This window comes from Vanessa cardui, chromosome 9 (genome assembly GCF_905220365.1).
Source record: "Vanessa cardui chromosome 9, ilVanCard2.1, whole genome shotgun sequence".
In the NCBI taxonomy this organism is placed as follows: domain Eukaryota; kingdom Metazoa; phylum Arthropoda; class Insecta; order Lepidoptera; family Nymphalidae; genus Vanessa; species Vanessa cardui.
In genome coordinates, this window is record NC_061131.1 from 8,566,848 (window position 1) to 8,594,258 (window position 27,411).

General features: G+C 36.0%; 3 protein-coding genes across 4 annotated transcripts in view; 1 reads left to right on the forward strand and 2 right to left on the reverse strand.

Moving 5' to 3' along the window:
• The window catches only part of LOC124532315 (vacuolar protein sorting-associated protein 13), a 36,288-nt gene extending 29,449 nt beyond the window's left edge, over positions 1–6,839 (reverse strand). The window contains exons 1-9 of one of the 2 annotated variants that reach the window (XM_047107170.1): positions 6,495–6,839; positions 6,328–6,414; positions 5,053–5,250; positions 4,750–4,973; positions 4,344–4,482; positions 4,059–4,257; positions 3,305–3,590; positions 2,327–2,441; positions 2,012–2,246 (exon numbers count right to left, since the gene is read on the reverse strand). In XM_047107170.1, coding sequence (XP_046963126.1) covers positions 2,012–2,246; positions 2,327–2,441; positions 3,305–3,590; positions 4,059–4,257; positions 4,344–4,482; positions 4,750–4,973; positions 5,053–5,250; positions 6,328–6,414; positions 6,495–6,594 — 1,583 coding nt within the window. In that variant the 5' untranslated portion in view covers positions 6,595–6,839. The remainder of the gene's footprint in view (positions 1–2,011; positions 2,247–2,326; positions 2,442–3,304; positions 3,591–4,058; positions 4,258–4,343; positions 4,483–4,749; positions 4,974–5,052; positions 5,251–6,327; positions 6,415–6,494) is intronic. The other variant, XM_047107171.1, reaches the window with a different exon arrangement.
• Positions 6,840–16,811: 9,972 nt separating this feature from the next.
• Positions 16,812–23,434, reverse strand: LOC124532318 (CTP synthase). Its single transcript, XM_047107172.1, has 10 exons — positions 23,077–23,434; positions 22,820–22,990; positions 22,249–22,466; positions 21,640–21,804; positions 21,120–21,241; positions 20,034–20,288; positions 19,179–19,471; positions 17,671–17,899; positions 17,248–17,336; positions 16,812–16,993 (listed from the first exon to the last, which is right to left on the reverse strand). Exons 1-10 carry the CDS (start codon positions 23,249–23,251, stop codon positions 16,896–16,898), a joined length of 1,815 nt encoding a protein of 604 aa, XP_046963128.1. The 5' UTR covers positions 23,252–23,434; the 3' UTR covers positions 16,812–16,895.
• A 1,433-nt stretch (positions 23,435–24,867) lies between these two features.
• On the forward strand, positions 24,868–25,660 carry LOC124532310 (U1 small nuclear ribonucleoprotein C). The gene has a single exon (XM_047107159.1). It carries the CDS (start codon positions 25,046–25,048, stop codon positions 25,538–25,540), a length of 495 nt encoding a protein of 164 aa, XP_046963115.1. The 5' UTR covers positions 24,868–25,045; the 3' UTR covers positions 25,541–25,660.
• The last annotated feature ends 1,751 nt before the right edge of the window (positions 25,661–27,411 follow it).

Sequence of the window (27,411 nt, forward strand, 5' to 3'; positions counted from 1 at the left end):
TTCATCTCGTGCTCAGCGGTGAAGGAAAACATCGTGAGGTTGCATGTGACAAATTTCATAGAAATTCTGCCACATGTGTATTCCACCAACCCGCATTGGAACAGCGTGGTGGAATATGTTCCAAGCCTTCTCCTCAAAGGGAGATGAGGCCTTTAGCCCAGCAGTGGGAATTTACAGGCTGTTGTTGTTTTTTTTTTTATGTCATAGGTGGCAAACGAGCAGGAGGCTCACCTGATGGAAAGTGACTACCACCGCCCATGGACATCTGCAACACCAGGGGGCTTGCAGGTGCGTTGCCGGCCTTTCAAAAAGGAGTACGCTCTTTTCTTGAAGATTCCAATGTCGTATCGGTTCGGAAAAACCGCCGGCGAAAGCTGGTTCCACAAAGTGGTTGTGCGAGGCAGAAAATGTCTGAGAAATCGCGCTGTTGTGGATTTTCGGACATCAAGGTGGTGCGGGTGAAACTTAGAATTTTGGCGAGATGTCCGAAGGTGAAATTCAGCAGCCGGGATTAATCCGAACAATTCCTCGGAACATTCCCCGTGAAAAATTCGGTAGAAGATGCAGAGTGATCCGACATCTCTACGCAAAGCCAAAGGATCAAGGAGATCGGAAAGGGCTTGATCGTCGATAACTCGAGCCGCTCTACGTTGGATGCGGTCAAATGGAAGGAGCTGGTACTGGGGAGCACCCGCCCAGAGGTGAGAGCAGTACTCCATGTGAGGTCGAATTTGCGCCTTGTAAAGTTTAAGGCGATGGGCCGACGTGTAATACTGTCTCGCCTTGCTGAGCACGCCCAGCTTTTTTGAAGCCAATTTGGCTTTGCCTTCCAATTGACCGCGGAACTGAACGAGGCTCGAAATATCAACGCCAAGTATTCCGATACTACCTGTAGCGGCTATCGGAATGTTCTCAAATCGTGGAGATACGATAAATGGTGTTTTTTTAGCGGTTAACGCGCAAACTTGCGTCTTTTTGGGGTTGAAATGGACTAGATTTAGCCGGCCCCAATTCGAGACTTCGTTTAATGAAGACTCGATTTCAGACACAAGTTTGTTCCGGTTCTCTTCGACGTTTTCCTGAGAAATATTAGCGCGGCCGGTGTATAAGGTGTCAACGGTCAGTACCGTTTTATTGCTATTCATTGCTATGCAGACGACAGTTCGTCTGCATAGCAATGAATGTTCCCGATTTGCAACAAATCATTGATATGCAGAAGAAACAGAGTGGGTGATAGAACGCAGCCTTGTGGAACACCAGCATTGACGAATTTTAAGTCAGAGCATGCACCGTCGACAACGACCTTGATGCTCCGATCTGCCAAAAAGTTGGTAATCCAATTGCATAATTTCCCGGGAAGCCCATAGGAAGGAAGCTTCGAGAGAAGCGCTTTGTGCCATACGCGATCGAAGGCCTTCGCTATGTCCAAACTGGCTGCTAATGCCTCCCCCTTGCTCTCAACTGCTTCAGCCCACCTGTGAGTAAGGTAAACTAGAAGATCACCGGCTGAGCGACCCCGACGGAAACCGTACTGGCGGTCACTAATCAGCTGATTCTCCTCTAGGTACCGCAGGAGCTGGCAGTTAATAAGGGACTCCATTATCTTGGAGAGCAAGGAGGTGATGGCTATAGGCCTATAATTGAACGGGTCTGAGCGGTTGCCTTTTTTAGGGATCGGATGCACCAAAGCTGTCTTTCAGGAATTCGGGACGACGCCTAATGTGTAGGATTGCCGGAAAAGACGCGTTAAGACCGGTGCCAACTCGGGAGCACATGTCCGTAGCACGATTGGAGGGATACCATCGGGTCCGCTCGACTTATGAATGTCCAAGGAAAGAAGTGCTTTACGAACTGCACTTTGCCGGAATTTAACCTCCGGCATCGTGGTATCGCACCGCGGAATTGTTGGTGGAGATTTTCCTTGGTCATCCAGAGTCGAGTTCGATGTTGTATATACATTGCAGTACTAGCAAGCTACTAGGGCCAGCGAGTGTGCAGCGGTGTAGCTCACCTGAGCGCGTTGGCGCTGGGCCGCTGCTGCAGGTCCACGGCCACGGTCTCGAGGCAGGCGCGCAGCACCTCGGCCGCGTCGTTGACGGCCAGCTGCAGGCGGTCGAGGCGGAAGTGCCCCTCCACCGCCACGTACTCAGCGGGCAGGTGCAGCGGCGCCGTGTTCTCCTGGTAGTCGATGGCGCGGAACAGTTTCTCCTTCTCGTCTGCCGTCATCGCTTTCTCGAACTGTTTCACTGGAAAACAATATGTTTATATTTTTTCTACGGCGAGACAGACATCTTCGAACTAATCTTCGTCGAATTTTTCGACTTACTGATAGCAACGCCCTCTGTCAATTCTTCGTCTTTTGAGGAACTACCGTTCCACCATCCGCCGAACCAGCCGCGGGATTTTTTCGCTTCTGCCTCTAATTTACCTAATCTCTCCACCTATGACACAGTTGATTTTATTTTTTTTAACACACGTATAGTACGACACAAATTAGATGTAGCATCGGAAAATGCAATGGAATGAAAATAAAAACGATTACTGCCGATTTATACAACCAATAGGAATAGCTCCCTATCGCGCCATTCGACGCTATTCGTCGCTTATAGATTCACGCGTCAGAGAAAGCAAGTGCATGTAAATCGACGCGTCAAATTGACGAATATATTAGGTCATATGATATAACAAGTTATTACGTTTGTGCAAAGATCATATTCGCGTGAAAAATAAATATTGATAATTTGGGATAGTGTTGTCTTAAATTTTCGCGATTATTACACATTTAAATAAAACTAATTATAACGGATGAATCGCGTATATTAATTATTTTTAAATATCCCGACGTTTCGAGCACTTTGCAGTGTTCGTGGTCTACCCGTGACCACGAACACTGCAAAGTGCTCGAAACGTCGGGATATTTAAAAATAATTAATATACGCGATTCATCCGTTATAATTAGTTTTATTTAAATTTGGGATAGTGTACTTAATTCGGATGTTATCGGTTTTACGAATTTAGCCCATGCGATATCTAAGTTGTGTCGTACTATAAGTTTGATATAAATCAAACATTGATCCAAGAAAACTCAAATATTGACTTAACAGCTTGCAACTCCTTTACCTTGTTATACTATGTTGTATAATTACTACCATGTTATATAATTTCGTAGATGGTTTCATTTTAAAATACACAATTTAGTACAGCATATAATTTAGTACAATATATAATAATGGTGTGCCGGTTTTTCCTATTATGTTGCTGAATAGTGAATAGCTTATGATTATAATGCAGTCTTACGACTTACCTCCATTTCTATGCGTTGTCTTATCACAACCAAATTAAACAGGTCCAATGTTTTCTCAGCTTGATCTAGCACACATTGATGCTCAGAGGCTACTTTGCCTTTACAAGTCAATTTGTTCTGGTACGCAGAGGCGTAATCTTTACAAAGTTGCCGATGGGCCACCATGTGGTTCCAATCCCAATTCTTTTTACGTCTCCTCACATCATCTTCTAGAATACATTTGTAGGCAAAATGCCACCATTCTTTATAATGTCCCTTATACAATTTTAGGTCAGGTCGATATTTTCTAAAAAAAAATTATAATATTAATTCAATTCACTATAAGCATAAAACATTATGGCTTTGCCATAGTCCATTCTTTTCAATCAAATTAGGGTAATATGACATTTATGTATAAAGCGTAACTGCTTTTGGCAACCATACATAAGTCATTGAACTTTTAATTGAATAACCTACTTTTGGTATACCAAGTTCTTACAAATATATAATAAATAAATAAATATGAGACAACATCACATACATTACTCTGATCCCAATGTAAGTAGCTGGAGCATTTGTGTTATGGAAATCAGAAGTAACAACGGTACCACAAACACCCAGACCCAAGACAACATAGAAAACTAATGCTAATCTACATCGACTCGGCCGGGAATCGAACCCGGGGCCTCAAAGTGGTGTACCCATGAAAACCGGTGTACGCACCACTCGACCATGGAGGTCGTCGAATATTTTTGGATAAATAATTTTTAATTACCTGTAAGGAGCTCCTTTACTCATCCTGTCCATAGAATCTGCTAACAGCATCATATCCTGATATTGCAATTTAGTTAAGCTGACTGATAACTGCTCCATATGCAAACTAAGTATAACCTTTGGTATGCTAAACTTTGGTACGTCTCCTTCTGGCTTAGGATTTAGTTTCAATTTAGCAGTAGCATTTATTGGACCCAAAGCTGTAACACAAAAAATATATTAGTATGTAAAATTTATTGAGTAATAAATATCTAATTCTTATATCGATAGAGGAAATTGACATTACCATATTTATAAAAAGATGGTTTAGACGTCTTTGTCGCAATTTCAGTTTGTAGTCTTGATTTAATATTTTCAGCATTCGATTTTGAGTATAGTTCTGTTGCTGGATTCCAATAAATTGCTAATCCTTCTAAATCAAGAATCTGAAATGTTATACATTTGTTGTTACATAAAATACTACTACAAAATACAGTTTCTCATGTAGTAACAATATTAACCTAATGTATGGGAGGAAAAAGGTTCAAATTATTTGTATTCTGAATGTTTTTAATGAAATTCTTATCAAAAAATAATTACTAAATATTCAACACAATATTTTTTATGCTTGCAAATTTATTGCATACAATACAAAGTTTTTCATTTCATATCAAAGATAAAATATTTAATCGAATAGTCCTTTCGGTACATACTTTGAAAATTTTAGTTACAGCTTCCTGTATTACTGTTTGTTTCCAATTTTCATCAGTGGTATGGACGGAGAGATTATGAAGTGTAAAACCAAAGGAGAAAGGAGCTTTGGGATTAGTGATGCTATCTTCATATCTGACATGTATATCAGTTATTTTTAGCTGCACATTCTTGATAATCTGAGTCACTAGTTTTTCAACAAATGTTTCATCCAACTTATTTTGATCTGCAATTTTAATAACATACAATAGTGACATATATATTTTTAAATACATATAGGTTTAAATTAAAAGAATAACAAAAACCTTTTTCTGCTTCTTTCTTCTTGGCCTCTTCGACTCTAGCAAGTTCGGCTTGCTTGGCCGCCAGTACCATTTTTTCTTCCTTTTCGGGGTCATATTTAATTTCAGCAGTAGGATTTACAATAAGGAATAACCTTTCAATAGTTGCTTCTACTGATGCACCGTATAAATTTTTCCATGGTATTTTGAGTACAAGTTTTCCTGTATAAAATATATTATATGAATAAAAACTCTTAAGTATTTGAAAATAACAGTTTAATTAATATGGGGTTGTGAATATTTTTATTCTCATTTTGATTTCTCATTTCATTATACATTATATCTAAGCTTTATACAGCTTTTCAAGTAAAAAAAGACAATAAATGTCTCCCTCCTGTTCAAAGAAACTCGTTTATTAAAGCGATCCTGTCCATATGTTGACAAAAACAATTATGGATAAAAAATATCTGTAGAAATTACTTAAATTAAATAATTTGAAACATGAATAAAAAGTAAATTTAAAATAGATAAGTACATACATAGCTAGTATTGGGAGAATAAATAAATGTTAACTAATAAAAAATAGGTCAAACACAAAAGGTCAAAATATGAATACAATTAAGCAGCCAAAACTTAATTATCACATATATTGAGCACAATCTACAAATTGACCTCCAAAATCAGCTATATGAGTCATTACCATAACCAAAGACTACTTCGAGGTCATAATGTTGTTCGAACTACGTTACCTCATAATAATTAGTTGAGAGCCTATGTTGCATGCTAAATATTATAACCTTGCATTATTGTTATTGATAAGCTCCTAAGAATATGAAGAAAAACAGCACCTTAATGTTCTAGAATAGTGCATTATATATAATTGATAACAACTTTATTTTTTTTTACTTCAAGAGATAGATGATTTTCAGTGATCAAGATAAAAAACTTAAAATAAAAGTTCAATTACTGATTATATGTAATAAAAATGAAGTAACTATATCTTTATTTTTTATTATATCTTTTTTATTTATTATTATGGATATGATAAAATACTGACACCACCACTCAAATTTCAGTTTTGAAATATTCTAAATGTTAAAGCTAAAAGATAATGATAGTGAGCAATAATACTGATTTTTGTACTGCATTTCTTCATAAATTGTATTATATCTTATGTAATGTTGTGTCGGATGAAAATAAGAAGGAAATACTTTTGCCTACTTGTGCAGGTGTATTAAATGAGAGTTAAATAATATATTTTTTAACTATCATATCTTACTAAGTATATAAATATCAAACCTAAGTGTCCATAAACAGTTTGAACAGGGATGTTGAGTTCTTCCAAGGCATTTTGCTTAAGTATTAAATTTTCAAGTACTACATCGCCTGAAAACAAAATATTGGATTGTAAATAATACATCTATTTTTCAAGACCTGCTGACATCATGCTTTGAACTCAAACTTACCGCCCCATATTCCAAGTTTCAACTGCGACCTATTTAAGTTTTCTACATAATCGCCAAGAAACCTATTAAGCACATCTACTACGATTGATTCAAATACCATTTTGGCGTTTTTTTAAATACCAGCGATGATGACCATTATTTTGAATATATATTATTTTGAAAACTTGTGTCACTGATAGAGTAAAACATTATTTTAAAACAGAAGAATATTAAGTATTAATTATTTAAAATAACGTAGTTAACGTTTATATTAACAGAATATTTACGTTAAAAAAATAATAAGCAAGTCGCACAATATGTATGTACAGTGATTTTAAAATAATTTTTACTTTGAGCAAAACCAATCAAGATATAGGGATGTGTAGAACTCTAAATGTAAACCGATGTTACAATCGATTTTTAAATCGATATATTGGTTCAAGGATATTACTCGTATTTAAATATGAGAAATGTCAATCGAACAATCAAATTTAGGTCTCTAAATATTATCATAGACATAATATTTTGTTTTTAACATTAAATATATTATATTCATATTTATTATTTATAAAAGCATTTGAACGATATCGATGTTCTCAAAATCGATTTTTAATAATTGTGACAGTAATCCGTAATACAGATAACACATTATACATTAAAAAATTACAATTAATATAACTGCCGATTTAATATATTTAACTGAATAGGTATATACTTTATCTTTTGTTATTTTATACACAATTTTCTAAAGAGTTTACAGTATAATAAAAACCACTTATTAGGTACTCTTCAACAACTGCGCATTACTATCCAGTATTGTAAGCTGAGTGTTACTCCTTAAAAAAATAGTGTAAACATTTACACTACCTATATTAAAATTTGGTACTTATGTATATTAATATTATAACTACAATAGTAGCCGCCGTGGGTTACCTCTTCGCACTTAAACTGCTGAACCGGTTTGAGTACCGGGGAAAACTATTTTTTGAATTCTTCCGTTTGTGTACTAGAGGTAAAGTTTTTTTAAATTTCGTGTGGTAAAGCCGTACGTGTTTAATGAGGTTAATTTTTTCGCCCTGAGAATAAAAATTGCTATTCATTAGAAATATATTTGTCTTACCACGCACCACAATGTGCCATTGAAATAATACACAGCAAGGTGTGGAGGCCCCGGGGCCACAAAGCAGTGAGGGCCCTAGACAAACAGAAGCGTGAACACCCTAATAATTATATTATTATGAATTAATTAGTTTCTTTATTTCAATCAGTAAGCTATGAATTGTTTCGTATTTGTATCGGTAACTTTTAAATTATTAAATAGTAACATTATTATAATTTGACTATATCTCAGTATTTGTTAACTTGCTGAAAACTGTGGCCCCCTCCCATGTGGAGGCCCCAGGGCAGTTGCCCCGGTTGCCCTCCCCTAAATACGGCCCTGTACACAGCCAAAACATATTTTACAAACAAAGCTCTTGAGAAATAATTTATTAATTTATATTAAATAAATATTTTTTTTCGTCTCTTTGGCTAATTAATATTATAATTATAGTTTTTTTTTATCTTTATAAACCTCAAGCGGTCAGTCGAACAACTTAGGGAAATCTTTCGTTTTGTTTTTGCAAAATATACATTACATTCGAATGTTTACTATATCGAATTATAAAAACAATCTTATAAGCAAAACTGATACATAACACCACACGGGCGGACTCGCGGATGCGTAAATGAATACGATTCCTCACTGAGGAATCCTCAGTCACTCCTATCCTTGCCATCTTTTTCAAGGATAGGAATAACTGAGGAATTATACGCTTTTAGTGGTTAAGAATCCCATGCAATGTTGTCTTAAATTTTCGCGATTATTACACATTTAAATAAAACTAATTATAACGGATGAATCGCGTATATTAATTATTTTTAAACATCCCGACGTTTCGAGCACTTTGCAGTGTTCGTGGTCACGGGTAGACGATTTATTTATAATCTGTGGCGATTTTAACCTACCTTGCATCCGTTGGACCTCCGAAGGCCCAGTCATAATTAAAAGAGGAGTAACTCTGCTACAAGACTCTGCTAGAAATTTATTAAATGTAACAAATTTACTTGGCTTTCAGCAACACAATAAAGAGTTAAACTCGTGTGGTAATACACTAGATTTAATTTTCAGTAACTTTAACATCGACGTTACAAGGTCCTTAAATAATATGGTGGAGGAAGATGCTTATCATCCTTCATTATCTGTAGATTTGACGGATATTATCGTGCCACCACTTGGTACAAAAGCTACTTTTAAGTATCTATTTAAAAAAGCTAACTATGAAATGATATGCGATGATTTACAAACTATTGATTGGCCTAATATTTTACACAATACCTCAATAGATGAAGCCACACAAAAATTTTACAAAATTTTGTATAGGACTATTGATAAGCATACTCCGAAGGTTATATCACGCGGTCAAAGTATGTACCCCATATGGTACAATAAATCTCTTATACGTATTATTAACGAAAAGAATAAAATACATGCTCAATGGAAGAAATACCGCAATCCCATAGATTACGATATTTTTTCCCTTCTGCGAAAAAGGTCTAAAGATTTGGAGAATGACCTATTTGAAAGGTACATAAAGAACATAGAAAATTTAATCAAACGCAACCCTAAACATGATTTCAACTATGTTAAAAGTAAGCGTAAAATTAAAAATAACTATCCAAAAATCATGTTTTATGAAAACGACAACCTAACGAGTGAAGAGGACATAAGTTTAGCGTTTAGTAAGTTTTTCGTAAGAATGTTTCAAGAACCTTTAACAACATATAATAAAATTTCTTCTGATTCCGTTGAGTCCACAGATACAATTTGCAATATATCAGTTAACAGCGAAACAGTGTTCAAATATCTGGCAAGTTTAGACGTCACAAAGGGAGCTGGCTCTGATAACATTCCACCACTTTTTATCGTACATTGTGCTGATGTTCTAGCCCACCCCTTAAGTATACTTTATAACAGATCATTTAAATAAGGGTTTGTACCATCCATATGGAAGGAAGCACATATTGTACCTATACACAAAAAAAGTTTAAAAACTAAGATTGAAAACTATAGGCCAATTTCTATCCTGAACACATTTAGTAAGATTCAGGAAAAAAATGTCTATAAGAATGTATATCCTGTTGTGTCAAAATTCATTCCTCAAGAGCAACACGGGTTTACACGGGGCCGTTCTATTCTAACTAACTTATCAACTTTTACTAATAGTATATTACAAAGTATGAATTACCATACCCAAGTTGATGTGGTCTATACGGACTTGAAAAAGCTTTCGGTCGTGTAGACCACATCATACTTCTTCAAAAACTTATTACTTTAGGTATATGTGGTGATCTCCACCGCTGGTTAAAATCTTACATAATTATTAGATCTCAAGCCGTTGTAGTGGGCAGCAGTAAATCGAATTTCGTTAAAATTATTACAGGGGTGCCTCAGGGGTCACTATTGGGACCTCTGTTATACTCCTTGTATATTTATGACCTAGGTAATTGCATTCGGAACTCTAAATTTCTCTCATACGCTGATGACATGAAAATTTATAAAACTGTAAGGACGATTGAGGTCTGCGTCTTACTTCAAGACGATCTGAACAGATTAAGTAAATATTATAGTGATAATCGAATAACAGTAAACATCAATAAGTGTGTTCAAATTTCTTTCTCACGTAAAAATATCACTATTAGTAATACATATAATTTTGAAAATGTCCCAATCAAGCGAGTAAATTCTGTTACTGATCTAGGTATCACATTGGATTGTAAAATGACTTTTAGAGAACATTTCGAGCTTATTAGAAATAAAGGTTACAAGGCTTTAGGATTTGTACTACGAGTCGCGAAAGATTTCAATAATATAAATACCATAAAATTACTATACTTCTGTTACGTTCGAAGTATTTTGGAATATTCTTGCCCAGTATGGAACCCTCAATACTTTACATATGTTCACATGTTGGAGAAGATACAACAGAAATTTGTTCACTATCTAAATTTGCGCACTAGACAATTTACTCATACAGATTAACTTAACTCATGTGCTCGCCATAATCTCTTAACACTAGAAAATCGTCGCATTCTTGCCGATATAATGCTATTATATGACATTTGTACCAATTCTCTTAATTGTCCAAATTTAACAACAGAAATACTGCAGTTATATGTTCCTAACAAACGTACCAGGCATACAAATTTGTTTCATGTTCCTATCTCTCACTCGAATTATAGTAAGAAGTCAGTAGCATCTCGATTGCCTCGGCAATACAACAAACGTTTTGAAAATATTGATCCTTTTTTAATCTCCAGACAATCCTTTAGAAAGACTGTGATACAGGAGCTCAGTACTTAAACACAACACACACACACACAGACACACAGACACAGACACAGACACACACACACACACACACACACACACACACACACACACACACTCACACAAACACACACACACACATACACACACATACTTTTATAGCAACCATGGGCTTTTTCAGCACTACGATTATTCTTTTAAATTGATTATAACATCTTTTTTTTTTTTTTTTTTTTTTTTTTTTTTTTATGGAATAGGTGGCAAACGAGCAGGAGGCTCACCTGATGGAAAGTGACTACCACCGCCCATGGACATCTGCAACACCAGGGGGCTTGCAGGTGCGTTGCCGGCCTTTGAGAAAGGAGTAGGCTCTTTTCTTGAAGGTTCCCATGTCGTATCGGTTCGGAAAAACCGCCGGCGACAGCTGGTTCCACAGAGTGGTTGTGCGAGGCAGAAAATGTCTAAGAAATCGCGCTGTTGTGGATTTTCGGATATCAAGATGGTGCGGGTGAAACTTAGAATTTTGACGAGATGTCCGAAGGTGAAATTCAGCAGCCGGGATTAATCCGAACAATTCCTCGGAACATTCCCCGTGAAAAATTCGGTAGAAGATGCAGAGTGATCCAACATCTCTACGCAAAGCCAAAGGATCAAGGAGATCGGAAAGGGCTTGATCGTCGATAATTCGAGCCGCTCTACGTTGGATGCGGTCAAATGGAAGGAGCTGGTACTGGGGAGCACCCGCCCAGAGGTGAGAGCAGTACTCCATGTGAGGCCGAATTTGCGCCTTGTAAAGTTTTAGGCGATGGGCCGACGTGAAGTACTGTCTCGCCTTGCTGAGCACACCGAGCTTCTTTGAAGCCAATTTGGCTTTGCCTTCCAATTGACCGCGGAACTGAACGAGGCTCGAAATATCAACGCCAAGTATTCCGATACTACCTGTAGCGGCTATCGGGATGTTCTCAAATCGTGGAGATACGACAAATGGTGTTTTTTTAGCGGTTAACGCGCAAACTTGCGTCTTTTTGGGGTTGAAATGGACTAAATTTAGCCGGCCCCAGTTCGAGACTTCGTTTAACGAAGACTCGATTTCAGACACAAGTTTGTTCCGGTTTTCTTCGACGTTTTCCCGAGAAATATTAGCGCGGCCGGTGTATAAGGTGTCAACGGTACTGTCGTCTGCATAGCAATGAATGTTCCCGATTTGCAACAAATCATTGATATGCAGAAGAAACAGAGTGGGTGATAGGACGCAGCCTTGTGGAACACCAGCATTGACGAATTTTAAGTCAGAGCATGCACCGTCGACAACGACCTTGATGCTCCGATCTGCCAAAAAGCTGGTAATCCAATTGCATAATTTCCCGGGAAGCCCATAAGAAGGAAGCTTCGAAAGAAGCGCTTTGTGCCATACGCGATCGAAGGCCTTCGCTATGTCCAAGCTGGCTGCTAATGCCTCCCCCTTGCTCTCAACTGCTTCAGCCCACCTGTGAGTAAGGTAAACTAGAAGATCACCGGCTGAGCGACCCCGACGGAAACCGTACTGGCGGTCACTAATCAGCTGATTCTCCTCTAGGTACCGCAGGAGCTGGCAGTTAATAAGGGACTCCATTATCTTGGAGAGCAAGGAGGTGATGGCTATAGGCCTATAATTGGACGGATCTGAGCGGTTGCCTTTTTTAGGGATCGGATGCACCAAAGCAGTCTTCCAGGAGTTCGGGACGACGCCTAATGCGTAGGATTGCCGGAAAAGACGCGTTAAGACCGGTGCCAACTCGGGAGCACATGTCCGTAGCACGATTGGAGGGATGCCATCGGGTCCACTCGACTTGTGAATGTCCAAGGAAAGAAGTGCTTTCCGAACTGCACTTTGCCGAAATTTAACCTCCGGCATCGTCGTATCACATCGCGGGATTGATGGAGGTGACTTTCCTTGGTCATCCAGAGTCGAGTTCGACGCGAAGAGAGACCCTAAAAGATCGGCCTTCTCCTTCGCGGTATGGGCCAATGACTCACCGTCCCTGTGCAAAGACGGAAAAGAAGGCTGACAGAAGTTCCCTAGGACAGCCTTAGCGAGAGACCAGAACGCACGTGTTCCTGATGGGAAGCGCACCAGTCTCTCGCCAATTCTGCCAATGTACTTCGACTTCGCCTCAGCTATCACGTTTTTGAAGGACCTGGAGGCAGAGTTATATTCCTTTCTGAATGTGCTGGTGTTTGTATCACGAGACGCCGATGCGTTAGCCCAGTCTTGGTAGCGTTCCCATTTTCGGCGTGAAGCCGTCTTACAGAGGCGACCAAACCAGGGCTGGGACTTGCCACCAATGGGCACCGCAGAATATGGAATGAAAAGTTCCATACCCTGAAGCACCACATCGGCGACAGAGTCAGCAACAACGCTCGGATCATCCATCGAGAAACAAACTCGCCCCCATGGGTAAGATGCAAAGAAGGACCGCATCCCATCCCAATCTGCTGACTTGTAGTGCCACACGCGACGACAGCCCGCGAAACGAGGTCGTGAGTACCGTGCAACTGGCACTGTACTCCGGACGAGACAGTGGTCCGACGAGCCCAGAGGGGGATCGACGACAATCTTATAGCCGTCCGGATGCGAAGTCAGCAGAAGGTCCAACAGGGAAGGTGTATGATCCTCCACGTCCGGTATTCGCGTTGGCGAGGTGACCAGTTGTGTCAAATCATAAGCCAAAGCGAAGTCGAGAACAGATCTACCCGCATGATCAGTGGTGCGTGATCCAAGCCACTCTGTATGATGAGCATTGAAATCGCCCAGAATAATGATCTCTGCGGATGGAGTCTGCTGCAGCACGGAATCTGTAGCCAATTGGACGTGCTCAACCAGTCGGTCGGTTTCGGCATTACCGCTATGGGACCTATAAAGGCACGCGTAGATTCGCGGATGGTCGTCGCAGTCTACGCGCAGCCAGATAATTGATAGGTCCTGCCCTTCAAGGCTGCCGAGGCGTCGAGAGCAGATATCATCTCTGACGTAAACGCACACCCCAGCTCGTGGCACAAAAGTATGCTCCAATTTGTACCCGGGGTAAGAGAGAAAAGACGTATCGGCAGGAGAAGATATCTGGGTCTCGGTAAGAAAGAGCAAGGCCGGCTTCGCCGTCTCAAGGTGAAAGTGAACGGCATTCAAGTTGGAGTTGAGTCCCCTTATGTTGCAGAAGTCCACAGCGAGTGTGGTAGGGGTTGCCTTATGATGCCTGCTCCGCTTGCCCCGAACAGTGGCGAGCGCAAAATTGCCCCCCCCAGAATTCGGAGGGCAACCTGGGCATCCCTGCTCAGGCGGTGTACGTCCTGAGCATGGATGCCCAGAGAGGGATTCTCCATCGCAGTCGCTGATGGTACCCTCCTGGGGTAATGTCACCAAATTCTGCACAACCATGTTTTGGGGGGAGAGGGATCGGGCCTCCGGAACTCTCACTTACCGGACGAAACGCGGTAGCATAGCTACCACTTCACGCCGATTTTAAGTGAGAGAGTGGTACTTCCCCGGGCGTGCCGGCCCATTCGACTGCAACCGAGAGGTATGCAGTGTGGCACTACCACTTGCAATCTTATACTTATGTTCAAAATTTTGTTTAATAACGAACAAGTTTGTAAATGTAAAATTCATATCAGTCTTGCTTCGTCAAAAATACCTACTGTATTTTTGCTTTGTATTTTTTTTTCTTCAGGAACTTACTTACTGTCCTTAGTTTACCATAACTGATAAGCATAAAAAATGTAAATCCGAAATTGGCTTCTGTTTGGACAATGTATTTTTCTTTTATTAATTACTTTTGTATAAGCTGTGGATTTTGTTACAAATAAATAAATAAATAACTTAATAGTAATAGTTTTAATTAATTAAAATTTATAAGACCCAGAAGACAATCTAAGAAATGAAATTAAGTTACCGGACACAACTTGAAATTTGGAGCCATTCCTGCAGATATCTCCATGAAGAGTCTGTCCGGTGGCGTTGACAAAGGCGTAAATTTTACTTTATTCCGTCTAGACCGTGGTTTATTATATTACACGCCTTATAAGTCTTACTACGGAATTAAGCACTGTTAATGTAAAAGTACCCAAATATGCAATAACGCTATAAAAATAGTATTATATGCATATGCAAATGCACATAATCCAATGTTTAATTATAATATATAATAAAATAATAATAATGATTTCGCACAATAGTCTTATATATTTCGAAAACTTAACATGTGTGAGTGACTAAGCTATGGGAATTGTTGAATTTTATGTACAGTGGCAGTGGCGTAGCTAGATGAGGAGGGGCCCCGGTGCATAGAAAAATAATCGTGCCCTCTCCCCCTCCCAACCCTTTCCCAATTCTTTAAAACTATAGATACCAAATAAGAAATCTTGTGTTTTCGTAGGTTTATTAGCTTATGGTTAGATAGGTTAGGTAGAAGGCCCCCTAAATTCCGGGGCCCTGGTTCACTTCACCACCTGCCCTACAATAGCTACGCTACTGTACAGTGGCAATAAATCACTTATGTTGACCGACACTGATAATGTCTAGATCTTGGTCTTTATGATTTACTTATATTCAACCATGCTTAAACAAAATAAAAATCTCTGAATGTTTCTATTTAACATTTTATGTATCCATGCAAGGCCTTGACGAATAGTTATAAAATAAAAACTAATTAACATAGATTATAATTTATTATGACATGTGTTACACAACAATGACCATTACTCACAAGCCTATCAAAACACATTACTTTCGCATATGCATTAAATATGATATTGGAATGACTCTAATTTATATAAGCTTTATTAATTCATGATATATGTAGTTAATTTAAGTGTACAGTAGTATAGCAGCCTGTAACATATTTTACCGTAAATAATATTATTTTGTTCTATTTATTGATTGATTTAAAAATATGCTTTGCATTATGAAAATTATATCCAGACACTAATGAGATCCGCCCCATGTTCATTCAAACATAATATTTTGAGCTACTGGTTTTGTAATTTTATATTAAAATGAAAATACTTATCTAATTGGCACAGTTTCATTCCAAAATTACTTAAAAATAAACTTAAAAGAGATTCTTAACAAATAATTAGATATAACATTACAAAATAAGAATTTAAAAATAATAACAATGATTACTCACTTGAATAAGTATTAATATGAAAATATTAGTTACTAAGCTCAGATAAACAAAGCAGTGTCTAATTTTATACACAAAATTAAGTTACAAACTATAAGGACACTTTCATTCCAGTTTTTGTTGTTACACAAGGTAAGATATCTTACAGATAAAATTCACACACTCAATTATATATACACAACATATGGAAATCTTAAATCTTAGAACTATGTGCAGTGAGTTTTATAAGTGTTGAGAGAATGTAGAAAAAATCACTAAACATTCTATGCAACTATTATCCTTATAGAAACAAAAGCTGAATATTATGCTCCAATTTCATATTAGATACTAAAAAAAAGGCAGTTAATCAAGTCTCAAGCGAAGTCTTTGAGGCAATGTAATTAATCACCAATTGTCACGTTAAATCAATATCAATTTTATAACTACATATATAAACCTAAAAACAAGAATAATATAAAAGAACACTTTATCATAGGTATACTATAAGTTATATATAAAAAATGTAAGTTACTAACTATCAATGATAATTACACTTTATTAACTTAACAATTATAACTTTACACACATTGAAAATGCTGAAACACTAGATAGATATTATTTTCTTTTTAGCAAATAAAGAATTTTATTTATTAAAATAACATTCCACTCATTTATTCATTATATTTCGTAATCGTAAATATATGTATTTAAATGGTAAAGGTTATATTAGTTATATGTGATTAATTATTGAAATATAATCTTGCCTTTGCATTTGAGATTAAATTAAATTTACTTTCACATTACTTTTTTTATATTTTAACAGATAAGTAACAGTTAGTAAATTATTTCTTCTATGTTTTAAGTCATTTATCTTTTGATAACAAGCAGCTAATTTATGTATGCTAAAAAAATTTAATGCACGCCATTTAGTAAATCTGTTCCATTTTCAACCGCCTTCTTTTCATCTATTAATGTAAGGGATGATATTTCTTCAGATATTTCATCCTCATCTGAAAATTAAATATTGTAGTATCAAATTGCTTATATTTTATTTAATTAAAGACTTTATATTTTTTGTTTATTTAAAAAATATATATTTTCTGCTGAAATTCTGTTTCATGGAAAGTGGAAACTGTTTAACTTAATCGTTTCACATGTTGTAATCATTATAAATCATTTAGTTTGTATATCGAGGACATTTTTTAATTAAAAAAAATTCTCTTATCTTATCTTTGTTGTTTAAGAAAATGAATAGCATACAAACCTGAGCTGACATCTGATTGATTTCTGGGGCTCAAACGACAACCTTTAGATAAGTAATTCTTTAATTTTCCAAGAGATGCCAGAATTAGTCTGCAAGAAAATACATATAATTGTTATTATACACTTTAACAACAAGAATGATAAGACCAAAGAAATTGAATAAAATCTTGAAAAGTATAATAATAATAATAATTTTCAATAGGATCAAGGGCCTGATGCAGAAGGCAGTACTTCTCGGCACGGCGCGTATTGTGAGGAAGTTCCTGGAGCCCTGACCACCGGTGGCTTGGACCCTGTTGACCACTGGTTGGCCTCTGTATCTTATATTTTTTATGTTCGTATTTTATATTTAAAAATGTAACTATATATGAATGAAAACAAATAAAAAAAAATAATAATTTTTAAATTGAGTAAAATTTCTTACCCCAAGAAAGGCGGGCTTGGTGATAGCGGGCGCGACAGGTACTCCGGGTGGAACTGCACGGACACGTAGTAGGGGTGCGACTCAACCAATGCCACCTCCATCCGCGTGCGCGTCGAGTCGCGCCCCACGAAGCGCAGCCCGGCCGCCTGCAGGCGCTCGATGTACTCCGGGTTCACTTCGTAGCGGTGTCTGTGACGCTCTTCGATCACGTCCTTTTTATATAACTTCGCTGTAAAAGTTTTCGCATGGTAAGTTTATTTCTCTGTTCCTATACTATTGTGATGATTTTAATTGTGTTATTCTGATTTAGAGATGGTAACACTGTTTCGTCGTGGCTGGCTGGTAAAGAAAGCCGACTTTGATCGGCTGACCAATTGGATGACTGGACAGATTGACAGAAAAAATAAAAGAAGGAAAAACAGAAGAGAGCGGTCGGTGGTCAGAATCGGGGTTTTGAACGGGGTTATCATGAAAATTAAGGGAGATTGATTGTACAACTTGGAATTATGCCGGTTGAACCTATTTTGTTAAATAAATGTATTTATATCTAATCGAGCTGAGTTTGGATTTATAAAGCTATAATAGAAGAATTATACATTTTAAATCAAAAGTTATAAGAGAATGCGATTAAATACTGTCACTTAATAAGTTAATTATTCATGAGCAAAGAGTTAAATTATAAACAAATCAAGTCGCGCATTTAATAAAATAACAGAAACATACACTTGTTTCTACGCATATATTACTAGGAACAACATTCTGTTTGTCAAGTCTTGTAGATAAACAATTATAGCAATGCCAAGAATGTTTATTTATAAGTAATAATTAAATGGTTTGATTTAAAAATGTTGTTATTTACTGCATTGCATTGACTATGATCGTAATAAAATTCAAATTTTCATATCGTCTTTCAAGAAATTGTAAATATAAATTATTAAATAAGTACGAAAAGTAATTCAATTCGAGATGTTCCATTGTATGTACGGGTACTAATTAATCAATAAAGATAAATAACCTAAGCACGCCAGACACGTTTGTCGATTACAATTAACGGTCCTTGTCTTATAATTAAACAATGTAATATAAATAAAAAATAATGATCAGATAATATCTTTAGTTGTACAAGCTGGAATTGGTAGTAGAGCTTTGTACAAGCACATCTTATTAAATACCACCCACTCATCATATATCCCACCGCCAAGCAACAATATTTAGTTCTTGTTTTCTTGCTTCGAGCATCTCAGTTCAAGGTCACGTAAATATAAAAAATGGTTAAACATATCTTACGGCGCCAGTGTCTAATAGTGATAATCTGGTGCCCCAATTTGCCTATCCAATCAATCATTAATGGGATGTTATAAAATTAAAAATCATACTACGACGAATCAAAACAAGCCGTTTGATAAAACTTAATCAAACCTATTGGCATGATCTGTTGTCATGTCATCATCGTCTAAAGTAACCCGACAACATATGCCACATTTATGTTACAATATATTCATACTTACACACAATACTAGGTTCCAGATAAGTCTTCCTCTTTCCAAGCCTCATGGTGCCGCCGAGGTTACCCGGATGGTGTTCTGGCATGTCGATAACTAGTTTGTCCTCACAATCCGGGTTTACTTCCGTACTATTAGCACCCTTCAATCCTAGCACGTTTCTGGCGAACTCAATCACAGATGCTTGCAAGCCGAGGCATATCCCCAGCATGGGCTTTTGTGTCTCTCTGCACCACTGGCATGCTTCTATCTTGCCTTCAATACCTCGCTGTCCAAATCCACCGGGAACTATTACTCCGCTAGAATGTACACGTAATCGTTTATTAAGTCATAATACACAGATTTAAATTTAGTTGTAACTACTTACTATAACTATTTTACTTTGTGGACACATAGGTTTTTCAACAATGCATTGGTTTTTTGTAAATCAAATGATTAATTCATGATGATGTTGATCAAAAACCCATTTCAATAATTAATAATTAAAACAACAACAACAACAGCCTGTAAATTCCCGCTGCTGGGCTAAAGGCCTCCTCTCCCTTTGAGGAGAATGTTTGGAACATATTCCACCACGCTGTTCCAATGCGGGTTGGTGGAATACACATTTGGCAGAATTTCTATGAAATTCGTCACATGCAGGTTTCCTCACGATGATTTCCTTCACCGCTGAGCACGAGATGAATTATAAAGACAAATTAAGCACATGAATCAGCGGTGCTTGCCTGGGTTTGAACCCGCAATCATCGGTTAAGATGCACGCGTTCTAACCACTGGGCCATCTCGACTCTATAATTAAAAAATATGCAATAATTAAAATGATCTAAAAAGTTAAATAAAAGCTCCTCAAAGTTAACTTACTCGCTCTTACAAAGGTCCTGCCAGGCCTTGTGATATACTACAGGGTCGTCGATTTTTGTTTGCTTTTCCAAATTGACAGCTTCAATGTATGTCAAGTTAAGTTTACAGCAGGCCGCGATAGAAGCGTGCTGTAAAGCTTTAGTAACACTTGCGTAGCTGTCTTCTAGCTTTGTATACTTTCCAACGAGAGCAATGTTTACTTCTTTCCGCAAATTATCAACCCGCTTTGCGAGGTTACGCCATTTTTGCATAAATCTATTCAAAAATAATATATTACTGATATGTAAACTATAAAAATGGCGAATGACAAATTCTCAGTATGTTATTATCGGTATAGCATGTAATAGACACAACTGTAATTTTCAAAATGGTGAATTTCTAATAATTACAACCTTTAGATATATAGTAAAAAAAATTGCAACAAATAGTATTTTCCAAAATGGATTTTAGCTACCCTAATAGAAAAAGACATGAAAATTGTATGTGTTTATGGATCTAATCAACCTATTGAAGTGATAAGCTTATTTATAAGATATTCTAAACGCCATTGATTGGAGTGATGTTGGTAAATAGTTTACTAATTTACGATCAACATAGCGGATCTCGCTGCAAGCCGTTGAGATCAGATGTAGTCTCAGGAAGGTGGTTACAGGGATCATGATTACCCTCACTATAAAACTTTGGTTTTTTTTATTCTTTATTATTACACCCGACTTAATTTATTTGATTGGTATTAAAACCGATTAAGATTTCGAACAATAAACATCGAAAACATAATATCATTTTATGTAATTCTAGGTTTTTAGATAATTAATACAATAAATATTGATTTAAATACTTCTGAAACAATACTGAAGTGATAACCACTTATGGGAGGGCAAGCCACTTCGTTACGCAACGTGATACAGCGGCGCCAGTCTGTCTGGCTTCTTAACTTTTACTTGTTTTTTCAAGTTATTATATATATAAAGTTTTCCTTATTATGGATTAGTTATAGTTATCCCTTGAACGTCCCGAGATGTACATTTACTGTTTTATTTATAATAAAAAAGTAAATACATTATTATAATAGTACTTATAACATACCTTGATGGTCTTGGTAAGGCAATATTCAACTGTAGTCTTTCATTTAAATATTGGACAACACCCTGCGCTTCCATTAGGAGTGGGACATGGTATACTGAAGAAAGATCATGGATGCATATAACCTTGAAATATAAAAAGAGTTCAATAGAATTAATAAAATATATTCATAATGCTTATCTTTATATGTCTACATCAAGCTTGTCTTTCATTATCTATCTGCTCTGAACTGTATTCCCATATTAAACATGACTATACTGCTTTCTTAGGTATAAGTTTAATGTTATAGAGTGTGATCTAGCTCAATAGTTTGTCTATGTAAAGCAAAAATAATGTCTCAATTAGGACTGACTGGTAAATCTAAAAAATGAGTTTTAACAAACCACCTATATGATATTAATCTCATAACTAAAAACAATTTAAAAAAAATAAACTTGACAGAATGTGGGTTAAAGTTGAAGTTGAATATACAAAGTGCTTGTTTTTTTAAAGTAATTTTTTTTATTGTAACAACAATATTTACCTGTTCTGGTGCAACATGACAGAAGTTAGATATTTTTTCTTTGACATTATGGTTAATAGGTTTTTCTGAGCGACATAAAATCAAATCAGGTGACAATCCAAGACCACGTAATTCACGCACTGATGATTGTGTTGGTTTAGTTTTCGGTTCACCTGTTGACCTTGGCTAAAAATTATGTAAATACATCATGGTAATTGTTATTAAAAAATTAACACAGCATAATTTTCACATCTCTCTTATTATTAAGTAAAGGTAATGTTTATGTTCAGATTTTTGTGAAATGACAGTACTACATTAAAAATAAAAATGTTAATGCAACTTGGCCATGAAGTGAATCCTTTTTGCGGTAGCAATGGCATTTTTATAGCACTAACATTATAATATAATATTTAGTAAAAAAGTTTCAGTTATATTTTAATAGAAATTTAAATATAACCATCTAAAAACAATGTTACGTGAGGTATCAAAAAACATTAATTTATTTAAGATTTAAGGGTTACAAAAATTTACTTTAAACACATTATTGAACATACATGACCTTTACAAATAAACTGAATAAACAAAATTTAATATTTGCAAAGTTACTATTAACATAATTTTTTAGCGTACCATTGGTATTAGAGAGACATGAGCACAGCAAAAATTCTCCCTTTTAACTCGAAATTGAAACTGCCTAAATGCTTCCACAAATGACATTCCTTCTATATCACCAATTGTGCCACCCAGTTCTACAATGCACACTTTTGGTGGTGTGTTTTCAGGTGTAACAGGAATATGCGCCACTCTTTGCACCCATTCTTGTATTGAATCAGTTATGTGTGGTATAACTGAAAGAAAACAATTTTTTCAGTTACATTCAAAGGCATAAGGGGTACTGGTAAATTTCATACACTTTTAACTGATCTGAAAAGGATTTTTAATTAACTTTATTAAACTCGAAATCTGATTTCATGTGATATCATCACATTAAAAATTTACCATAATTTCCTTAATTAGTGTGATTGCAATTTAAGCCTATAATCTCTAGCCCAAAAATAGGGTTGTAATATTCATTAATATGTAAATTATAAACAGTTTTATTTTTATACCTGTCTTACTGCCAACACTGATAGGTTTTTAATATATTTCAAAGTTTTATATTCAAACTTTAAGTGATAAAATATTTTTGTTATATCAATACCTTGAACTGTCTTTCCTAGGTAGTCTCCTCGTCGTTCACGTTCTATAACTTGCTGGTATATTTTGCCAGTTGTAATATTATTATCCCTATGTAAAGTTATATCTAAAAAGCGCTCATAGTTGCCAAGATCAAGATCAACTTCCCCACCGTCATCGAGTACGTAAACTTCACCTAGGAAATAAAAATAGACAAATTATTAAAAACGGGATCGACGCGCGTAAATATTCAAAACATAGTGATACTATGTTGAAACTAACCATGTTCATATGGAGAGAATGTTCCCGCGTCGATGTTAATGTATGGATCAATTTTAATTGAAGTCACATCAATTCCACAGCTCTTTAGAATCGTGCCAAATGAGCTTGCAATGACACCTTTTCCTACACCACTAATAACTCCACCAGTGACTAAAATGTACTTCATATCCGGCATCTTGATATACAAATATATTTTTTATATTAAAGAAAATTAATCAAGTTAAAATAAGACAAAACAGTATCGCGTATATTAGTCTATAACCACACTAACGTTATAACCACAAATTAACACGCGCAAAACACAATACATAAATTGCGAACCGCGCGGTTGATATAAATTGACAATTGCGAATTGATTTTGATTACCTATTTCATCGAATTGATTTGACATATGGATGAATCGAATGTTACCAGTTTTAATAAAGATGGTTTTTTCTCGTAATTTATTTTTTCAAATATGCATTAAGTTAAAATACGATGACTACTTTGTTTAAATTGTTCACCTAGGAAAAGGCACTGGAAAATGAATAAAAATTACATGAAAATTAAAATGTCCGCAACGGCGACCAGTGAAGCGAGCGAATAGCGCGCGACTTGCGGCGTGACCGGCGAGCTAAACAAAGCTATGAATCTGTATGGCGCACGCCATGGAATCGGCGGTAGTCGCGGCGAATTGGTGCCGTGATCAAACGAGTTTAGTGGTTTTCGCGGCGAAAAATGAACACAGAGACTTTTATTGTTAAAATACTAGTCTGGTCATCTACGGCATATATTTAAGCATATATTAAAGAGATTGCAGGAAGAAAGAATAAAATAATTTCCGTCTATATACCGATTATTATTCAAAATTCACTCCACAATCTCTTCCGAATATTAAGTCTTGTAACAAAAAACGATTACTTTCTAAGCAATATCAAGAAAATGTCGATAAAGAAATTTTGCCGTGGAAAATCCTTACTGGTCGCGGCGGCGAACGGTGCCGCGCGAATTGTCGATTCGCCGTTTGCACCGCTGTTCGCGTCTCCGATCCCGGATATTACGAATGCAATAATTATAGGAAATATATGGCAATAATATAGACTACCGCTATTAAATTATACAGACATTAGATTATTAATGGGTATTTAATGTCTTTGCAATTAGTAAGTTGATAACATAAAATCTAAATTAAAATTTCACAAAACATAATATACCTACTTTCAAGTAAGAAAATTTCTCCAGAAATAGAAAATATGTCCTTGTATTGCAGTTTATAATAACAATAAATTGAATAAAAATAACTATCTGTATATACTTAAAAATCCGCAAAAGTCGTGTTTACACGATACTGCAACAACAACAACAGCTTTTATTTCCCACTGCTGTGCTAAGGCTTCCTCTCCCTTTGAGGAGAAGGTTTGGAACATATTCTCAACACAACAACACGACACTGGCCGTTTTACAAATACGCATGGACTTCTGTTTCTGACTGTTATTCATTCCTTGATAGTTGTCAGATACTGAGAGAGCGTTGGTTTCATTCAGTGGCATGCACGTATTTGCATCCGAGTGTCGATGCTAGGCTCTCCTAGCATCGACACTCGGATGCATTTCTCATTTCTGCCTTATATAACATCTTTTTGTCGTTATATATAAGTATCATTTGAACATGAATAATTTACCCACCATATTTCCAATTATTTCTATTGGAAGTATTTTATAATGTAAAATGAAGTATGAAATATAATTTAAAATTCATTTAAGCTGGCAATGATTAAGATTACATGTGCCGCTATTTAGACAGCAACCAGCATTATAAAACATAAATGACATGTGACATTTAGTTTTGATCGTTTTGTCAATTTGTGATCAACAAAGCTGAAGTTTTATTTAATAATTATTATTGCGCTTTGAATTCTCATAATATATAGTAGTCACATAATTAAGGACACACGCACACTTAAACTTTAGAAATAGTTATTAAACAAACATGCCTAAGTATTACTGTGACTATTGTGATACATACTTAACCCATGATTCGCCAAGTGTGAGAAAAACTCATTGTACTGGAAGAAAACACAAGGATAATGTAAAATTTTACTATCAGAAATGGATGGAAGAACAAGCTCAACACCTTATTGACGCTACGACAGCTGCATTTAAAGCTGGTAAAATTGCACAGAATCCATTTGGAAATAAAGGTGCAGCTATTCCACCTCCGTGGGATCCTTCTGTTATGGGTCCAGGAGGACCTAGGCCACCAGTACCAACACCTGGTGGGCCACCTGGTATGATACCACCTCCATCTATGGGGCCGGGCGGGCCAATGGCTCCACCTATGATGATGGGTCCTCATGGTCCTATGCCTCCTATGATGGGCATGAGACCACCAATGATGGGTCCACTTATGGGTCCAATGGGCCCAATGGGCCCCATGGGACAGATGAGACCACCTTTAATGAATGGACCTCCTATGAATAAGTAACAAAAGGTGAAAAAGCTTTCAGCGAATAAGTGCAAGAAAGGACTGATAATAGATAAAATATAATTTGTTTGTAAGTTTTCATATACTTGTATCAAATAATTAAATAACTATAAAAGATGAGCAATTTTTTATTTTCAATGATTCGAAAAGTGAAATATAATATTTTATTTTTTACTTCGGAGGTTCAGTAAAAGTTGTAACAGAAATGTTGTGATAATGGATATATACAACAACACCACCAACAACAACAGCCTGTAAATTCCCACTGCTGGGCTAAAGGCCTCCTTTCCCTTCGAGGAGATGGTTTGGAACATATTCCACCACGCTGTTCCAATGCCGGTTGGTGGAATACACATGTGGCAGAATTTCTATGAAATTTGTCACATGCAGGTTTCCTCACTATGTTTTCCTTCACCATTGAGCACGAGATGAATTATAAAGACAAATTAAGCACATGGAACAGCGGTGCTTGCCTGGGTTTGAACCCGCAATCATCAGTTAAGATGCACGCGTTCTAACCACAGGGCCATCTCGATCGAATCAAATATGCCAAAGTAAAACAGCTTAACATTTAAATTTAATTTAAAAAATAAGTGTAATATAGTATAAAGTAAATAAATATAAATTGTTATTTACTTTTTATCAAGTCTGTATAGCTTTGTGAAAGCAACTATATGATTTAGAGAAGTCATCAGTAATTTCATAATCCTCATTATATGGGAAACATACATATGTGGAATCAGATTAACGAGAAGAAATTCCCTATTATTTTATGAGGGTGATTATTCTTGGATTATATAATAAGAATTTGAATAGTAGGCGATAGATTTTTTTTTGTGTTAAAAATTTTAGGTCTAACATATCTTGCCACTATCCCAAGTTTTTTTATAATAGTGTTTGCAACTAGTGGATGTTTGAATTTAACAAAAAAGTTATTGTTATAGCCTATGTTACTCCTTACTACACTGTCTAACTGGAGTTGCAAAAATGACTAAAACTTTCTATTAATTAACATTTAAACTAATAATTTTTTTAATTAAAATTTGTCTTGTGTAAAAAAATTAAGCATTATCTTATTAACTAAGTATAGGTACTTATTACATGTATAATAATTGAAATATATCTTTAGATATATTTGTATCCCAACAGAATAATAACAATTTTTTGAAAAATACTGCATACTTAGTGGTAGGGCTTTGTGCAAGCCCGTCTGGGTAGGTACCACCCACTCATCAGTTATTCTACCGCCAAATAGCAGTACTCAGTATTGTTGTGTTCCGGTTTGAATAAAATTTAATTTTAATATAATAAAAATAAATAAAGTGATTCAAACAAATTCAAAATGGTAAAGCATTTAAGGCTGTTTGTTTCCTAACTAGTGGAAAATAATTTTTGGCTTATGATCAATATCCAAGTTCTAGTATCTGGTATTCGCGTCTCTTGATTTTAATGCTAAATAGAAATGCTAAGCCTCTAGGTCATTCAAAATGTTATTGCTAAGGTGAAGTCGAACCACATAATTCCTCCAAACATTGGCTTTAGGTATAGTTATATACTCAATATAGTATATGCAAGTACTTTCTGCATCTCTTTCAGAAGACAGCTAATTAAATACATATAATGGATAAAATCTAATTGGTAAGTATATTTAGGTACATATTATTAAAATTATTGAAATTACTCTTCACTTTATAATACAATCGCTAAAACTTAAAAAGGACATAATTGTGGAATAAAAGTATCATACGCTTAAATTTTGTAATATATTCATTGCATAGGTATTTTATCAAATTCATTGTGGTATTTCTGAGCGTGAAGACGTGCTGGTAGCTGGTAATGATGAAGGAGGCGTTATTTCTTGCCTAATAGAA

What these genes read in the sequence shown, in the direction of transcription:
- LOC124532310 (XM_047107159.1), top strand. Translation starts at nt 25,046, where the DNA reads ATGCCTAAGTATTACTGTGACTATTGTGATACATACTTAACCCATGAT.
- LOC124532318 (XM_047107172.1), bottom strand. Translation starts at nt 23,251, where the DNA reads ATGCCGGATATGAAGTACATTTTAGTCACTGGTGGAGTTATTAGTGGT. An exon ending in ATTCTCTCCATATGAACATG is followed by an intron (nt 22,991 to 23,076) that starts GTTAGTTTCAAC and finishes TTTATTTCCTAG; the next exon opens with GTGAAGTTTACGTACTCGAT. An exon ending in TCAATCAGATGTCAGCTCAG is followed by an intron (nt 16,994 to 17,247) that starts GTTTGTATGCTA and finishes TTTAATTTTCAG; the next exon opens with ATGAGGATGAAATATCTGAA.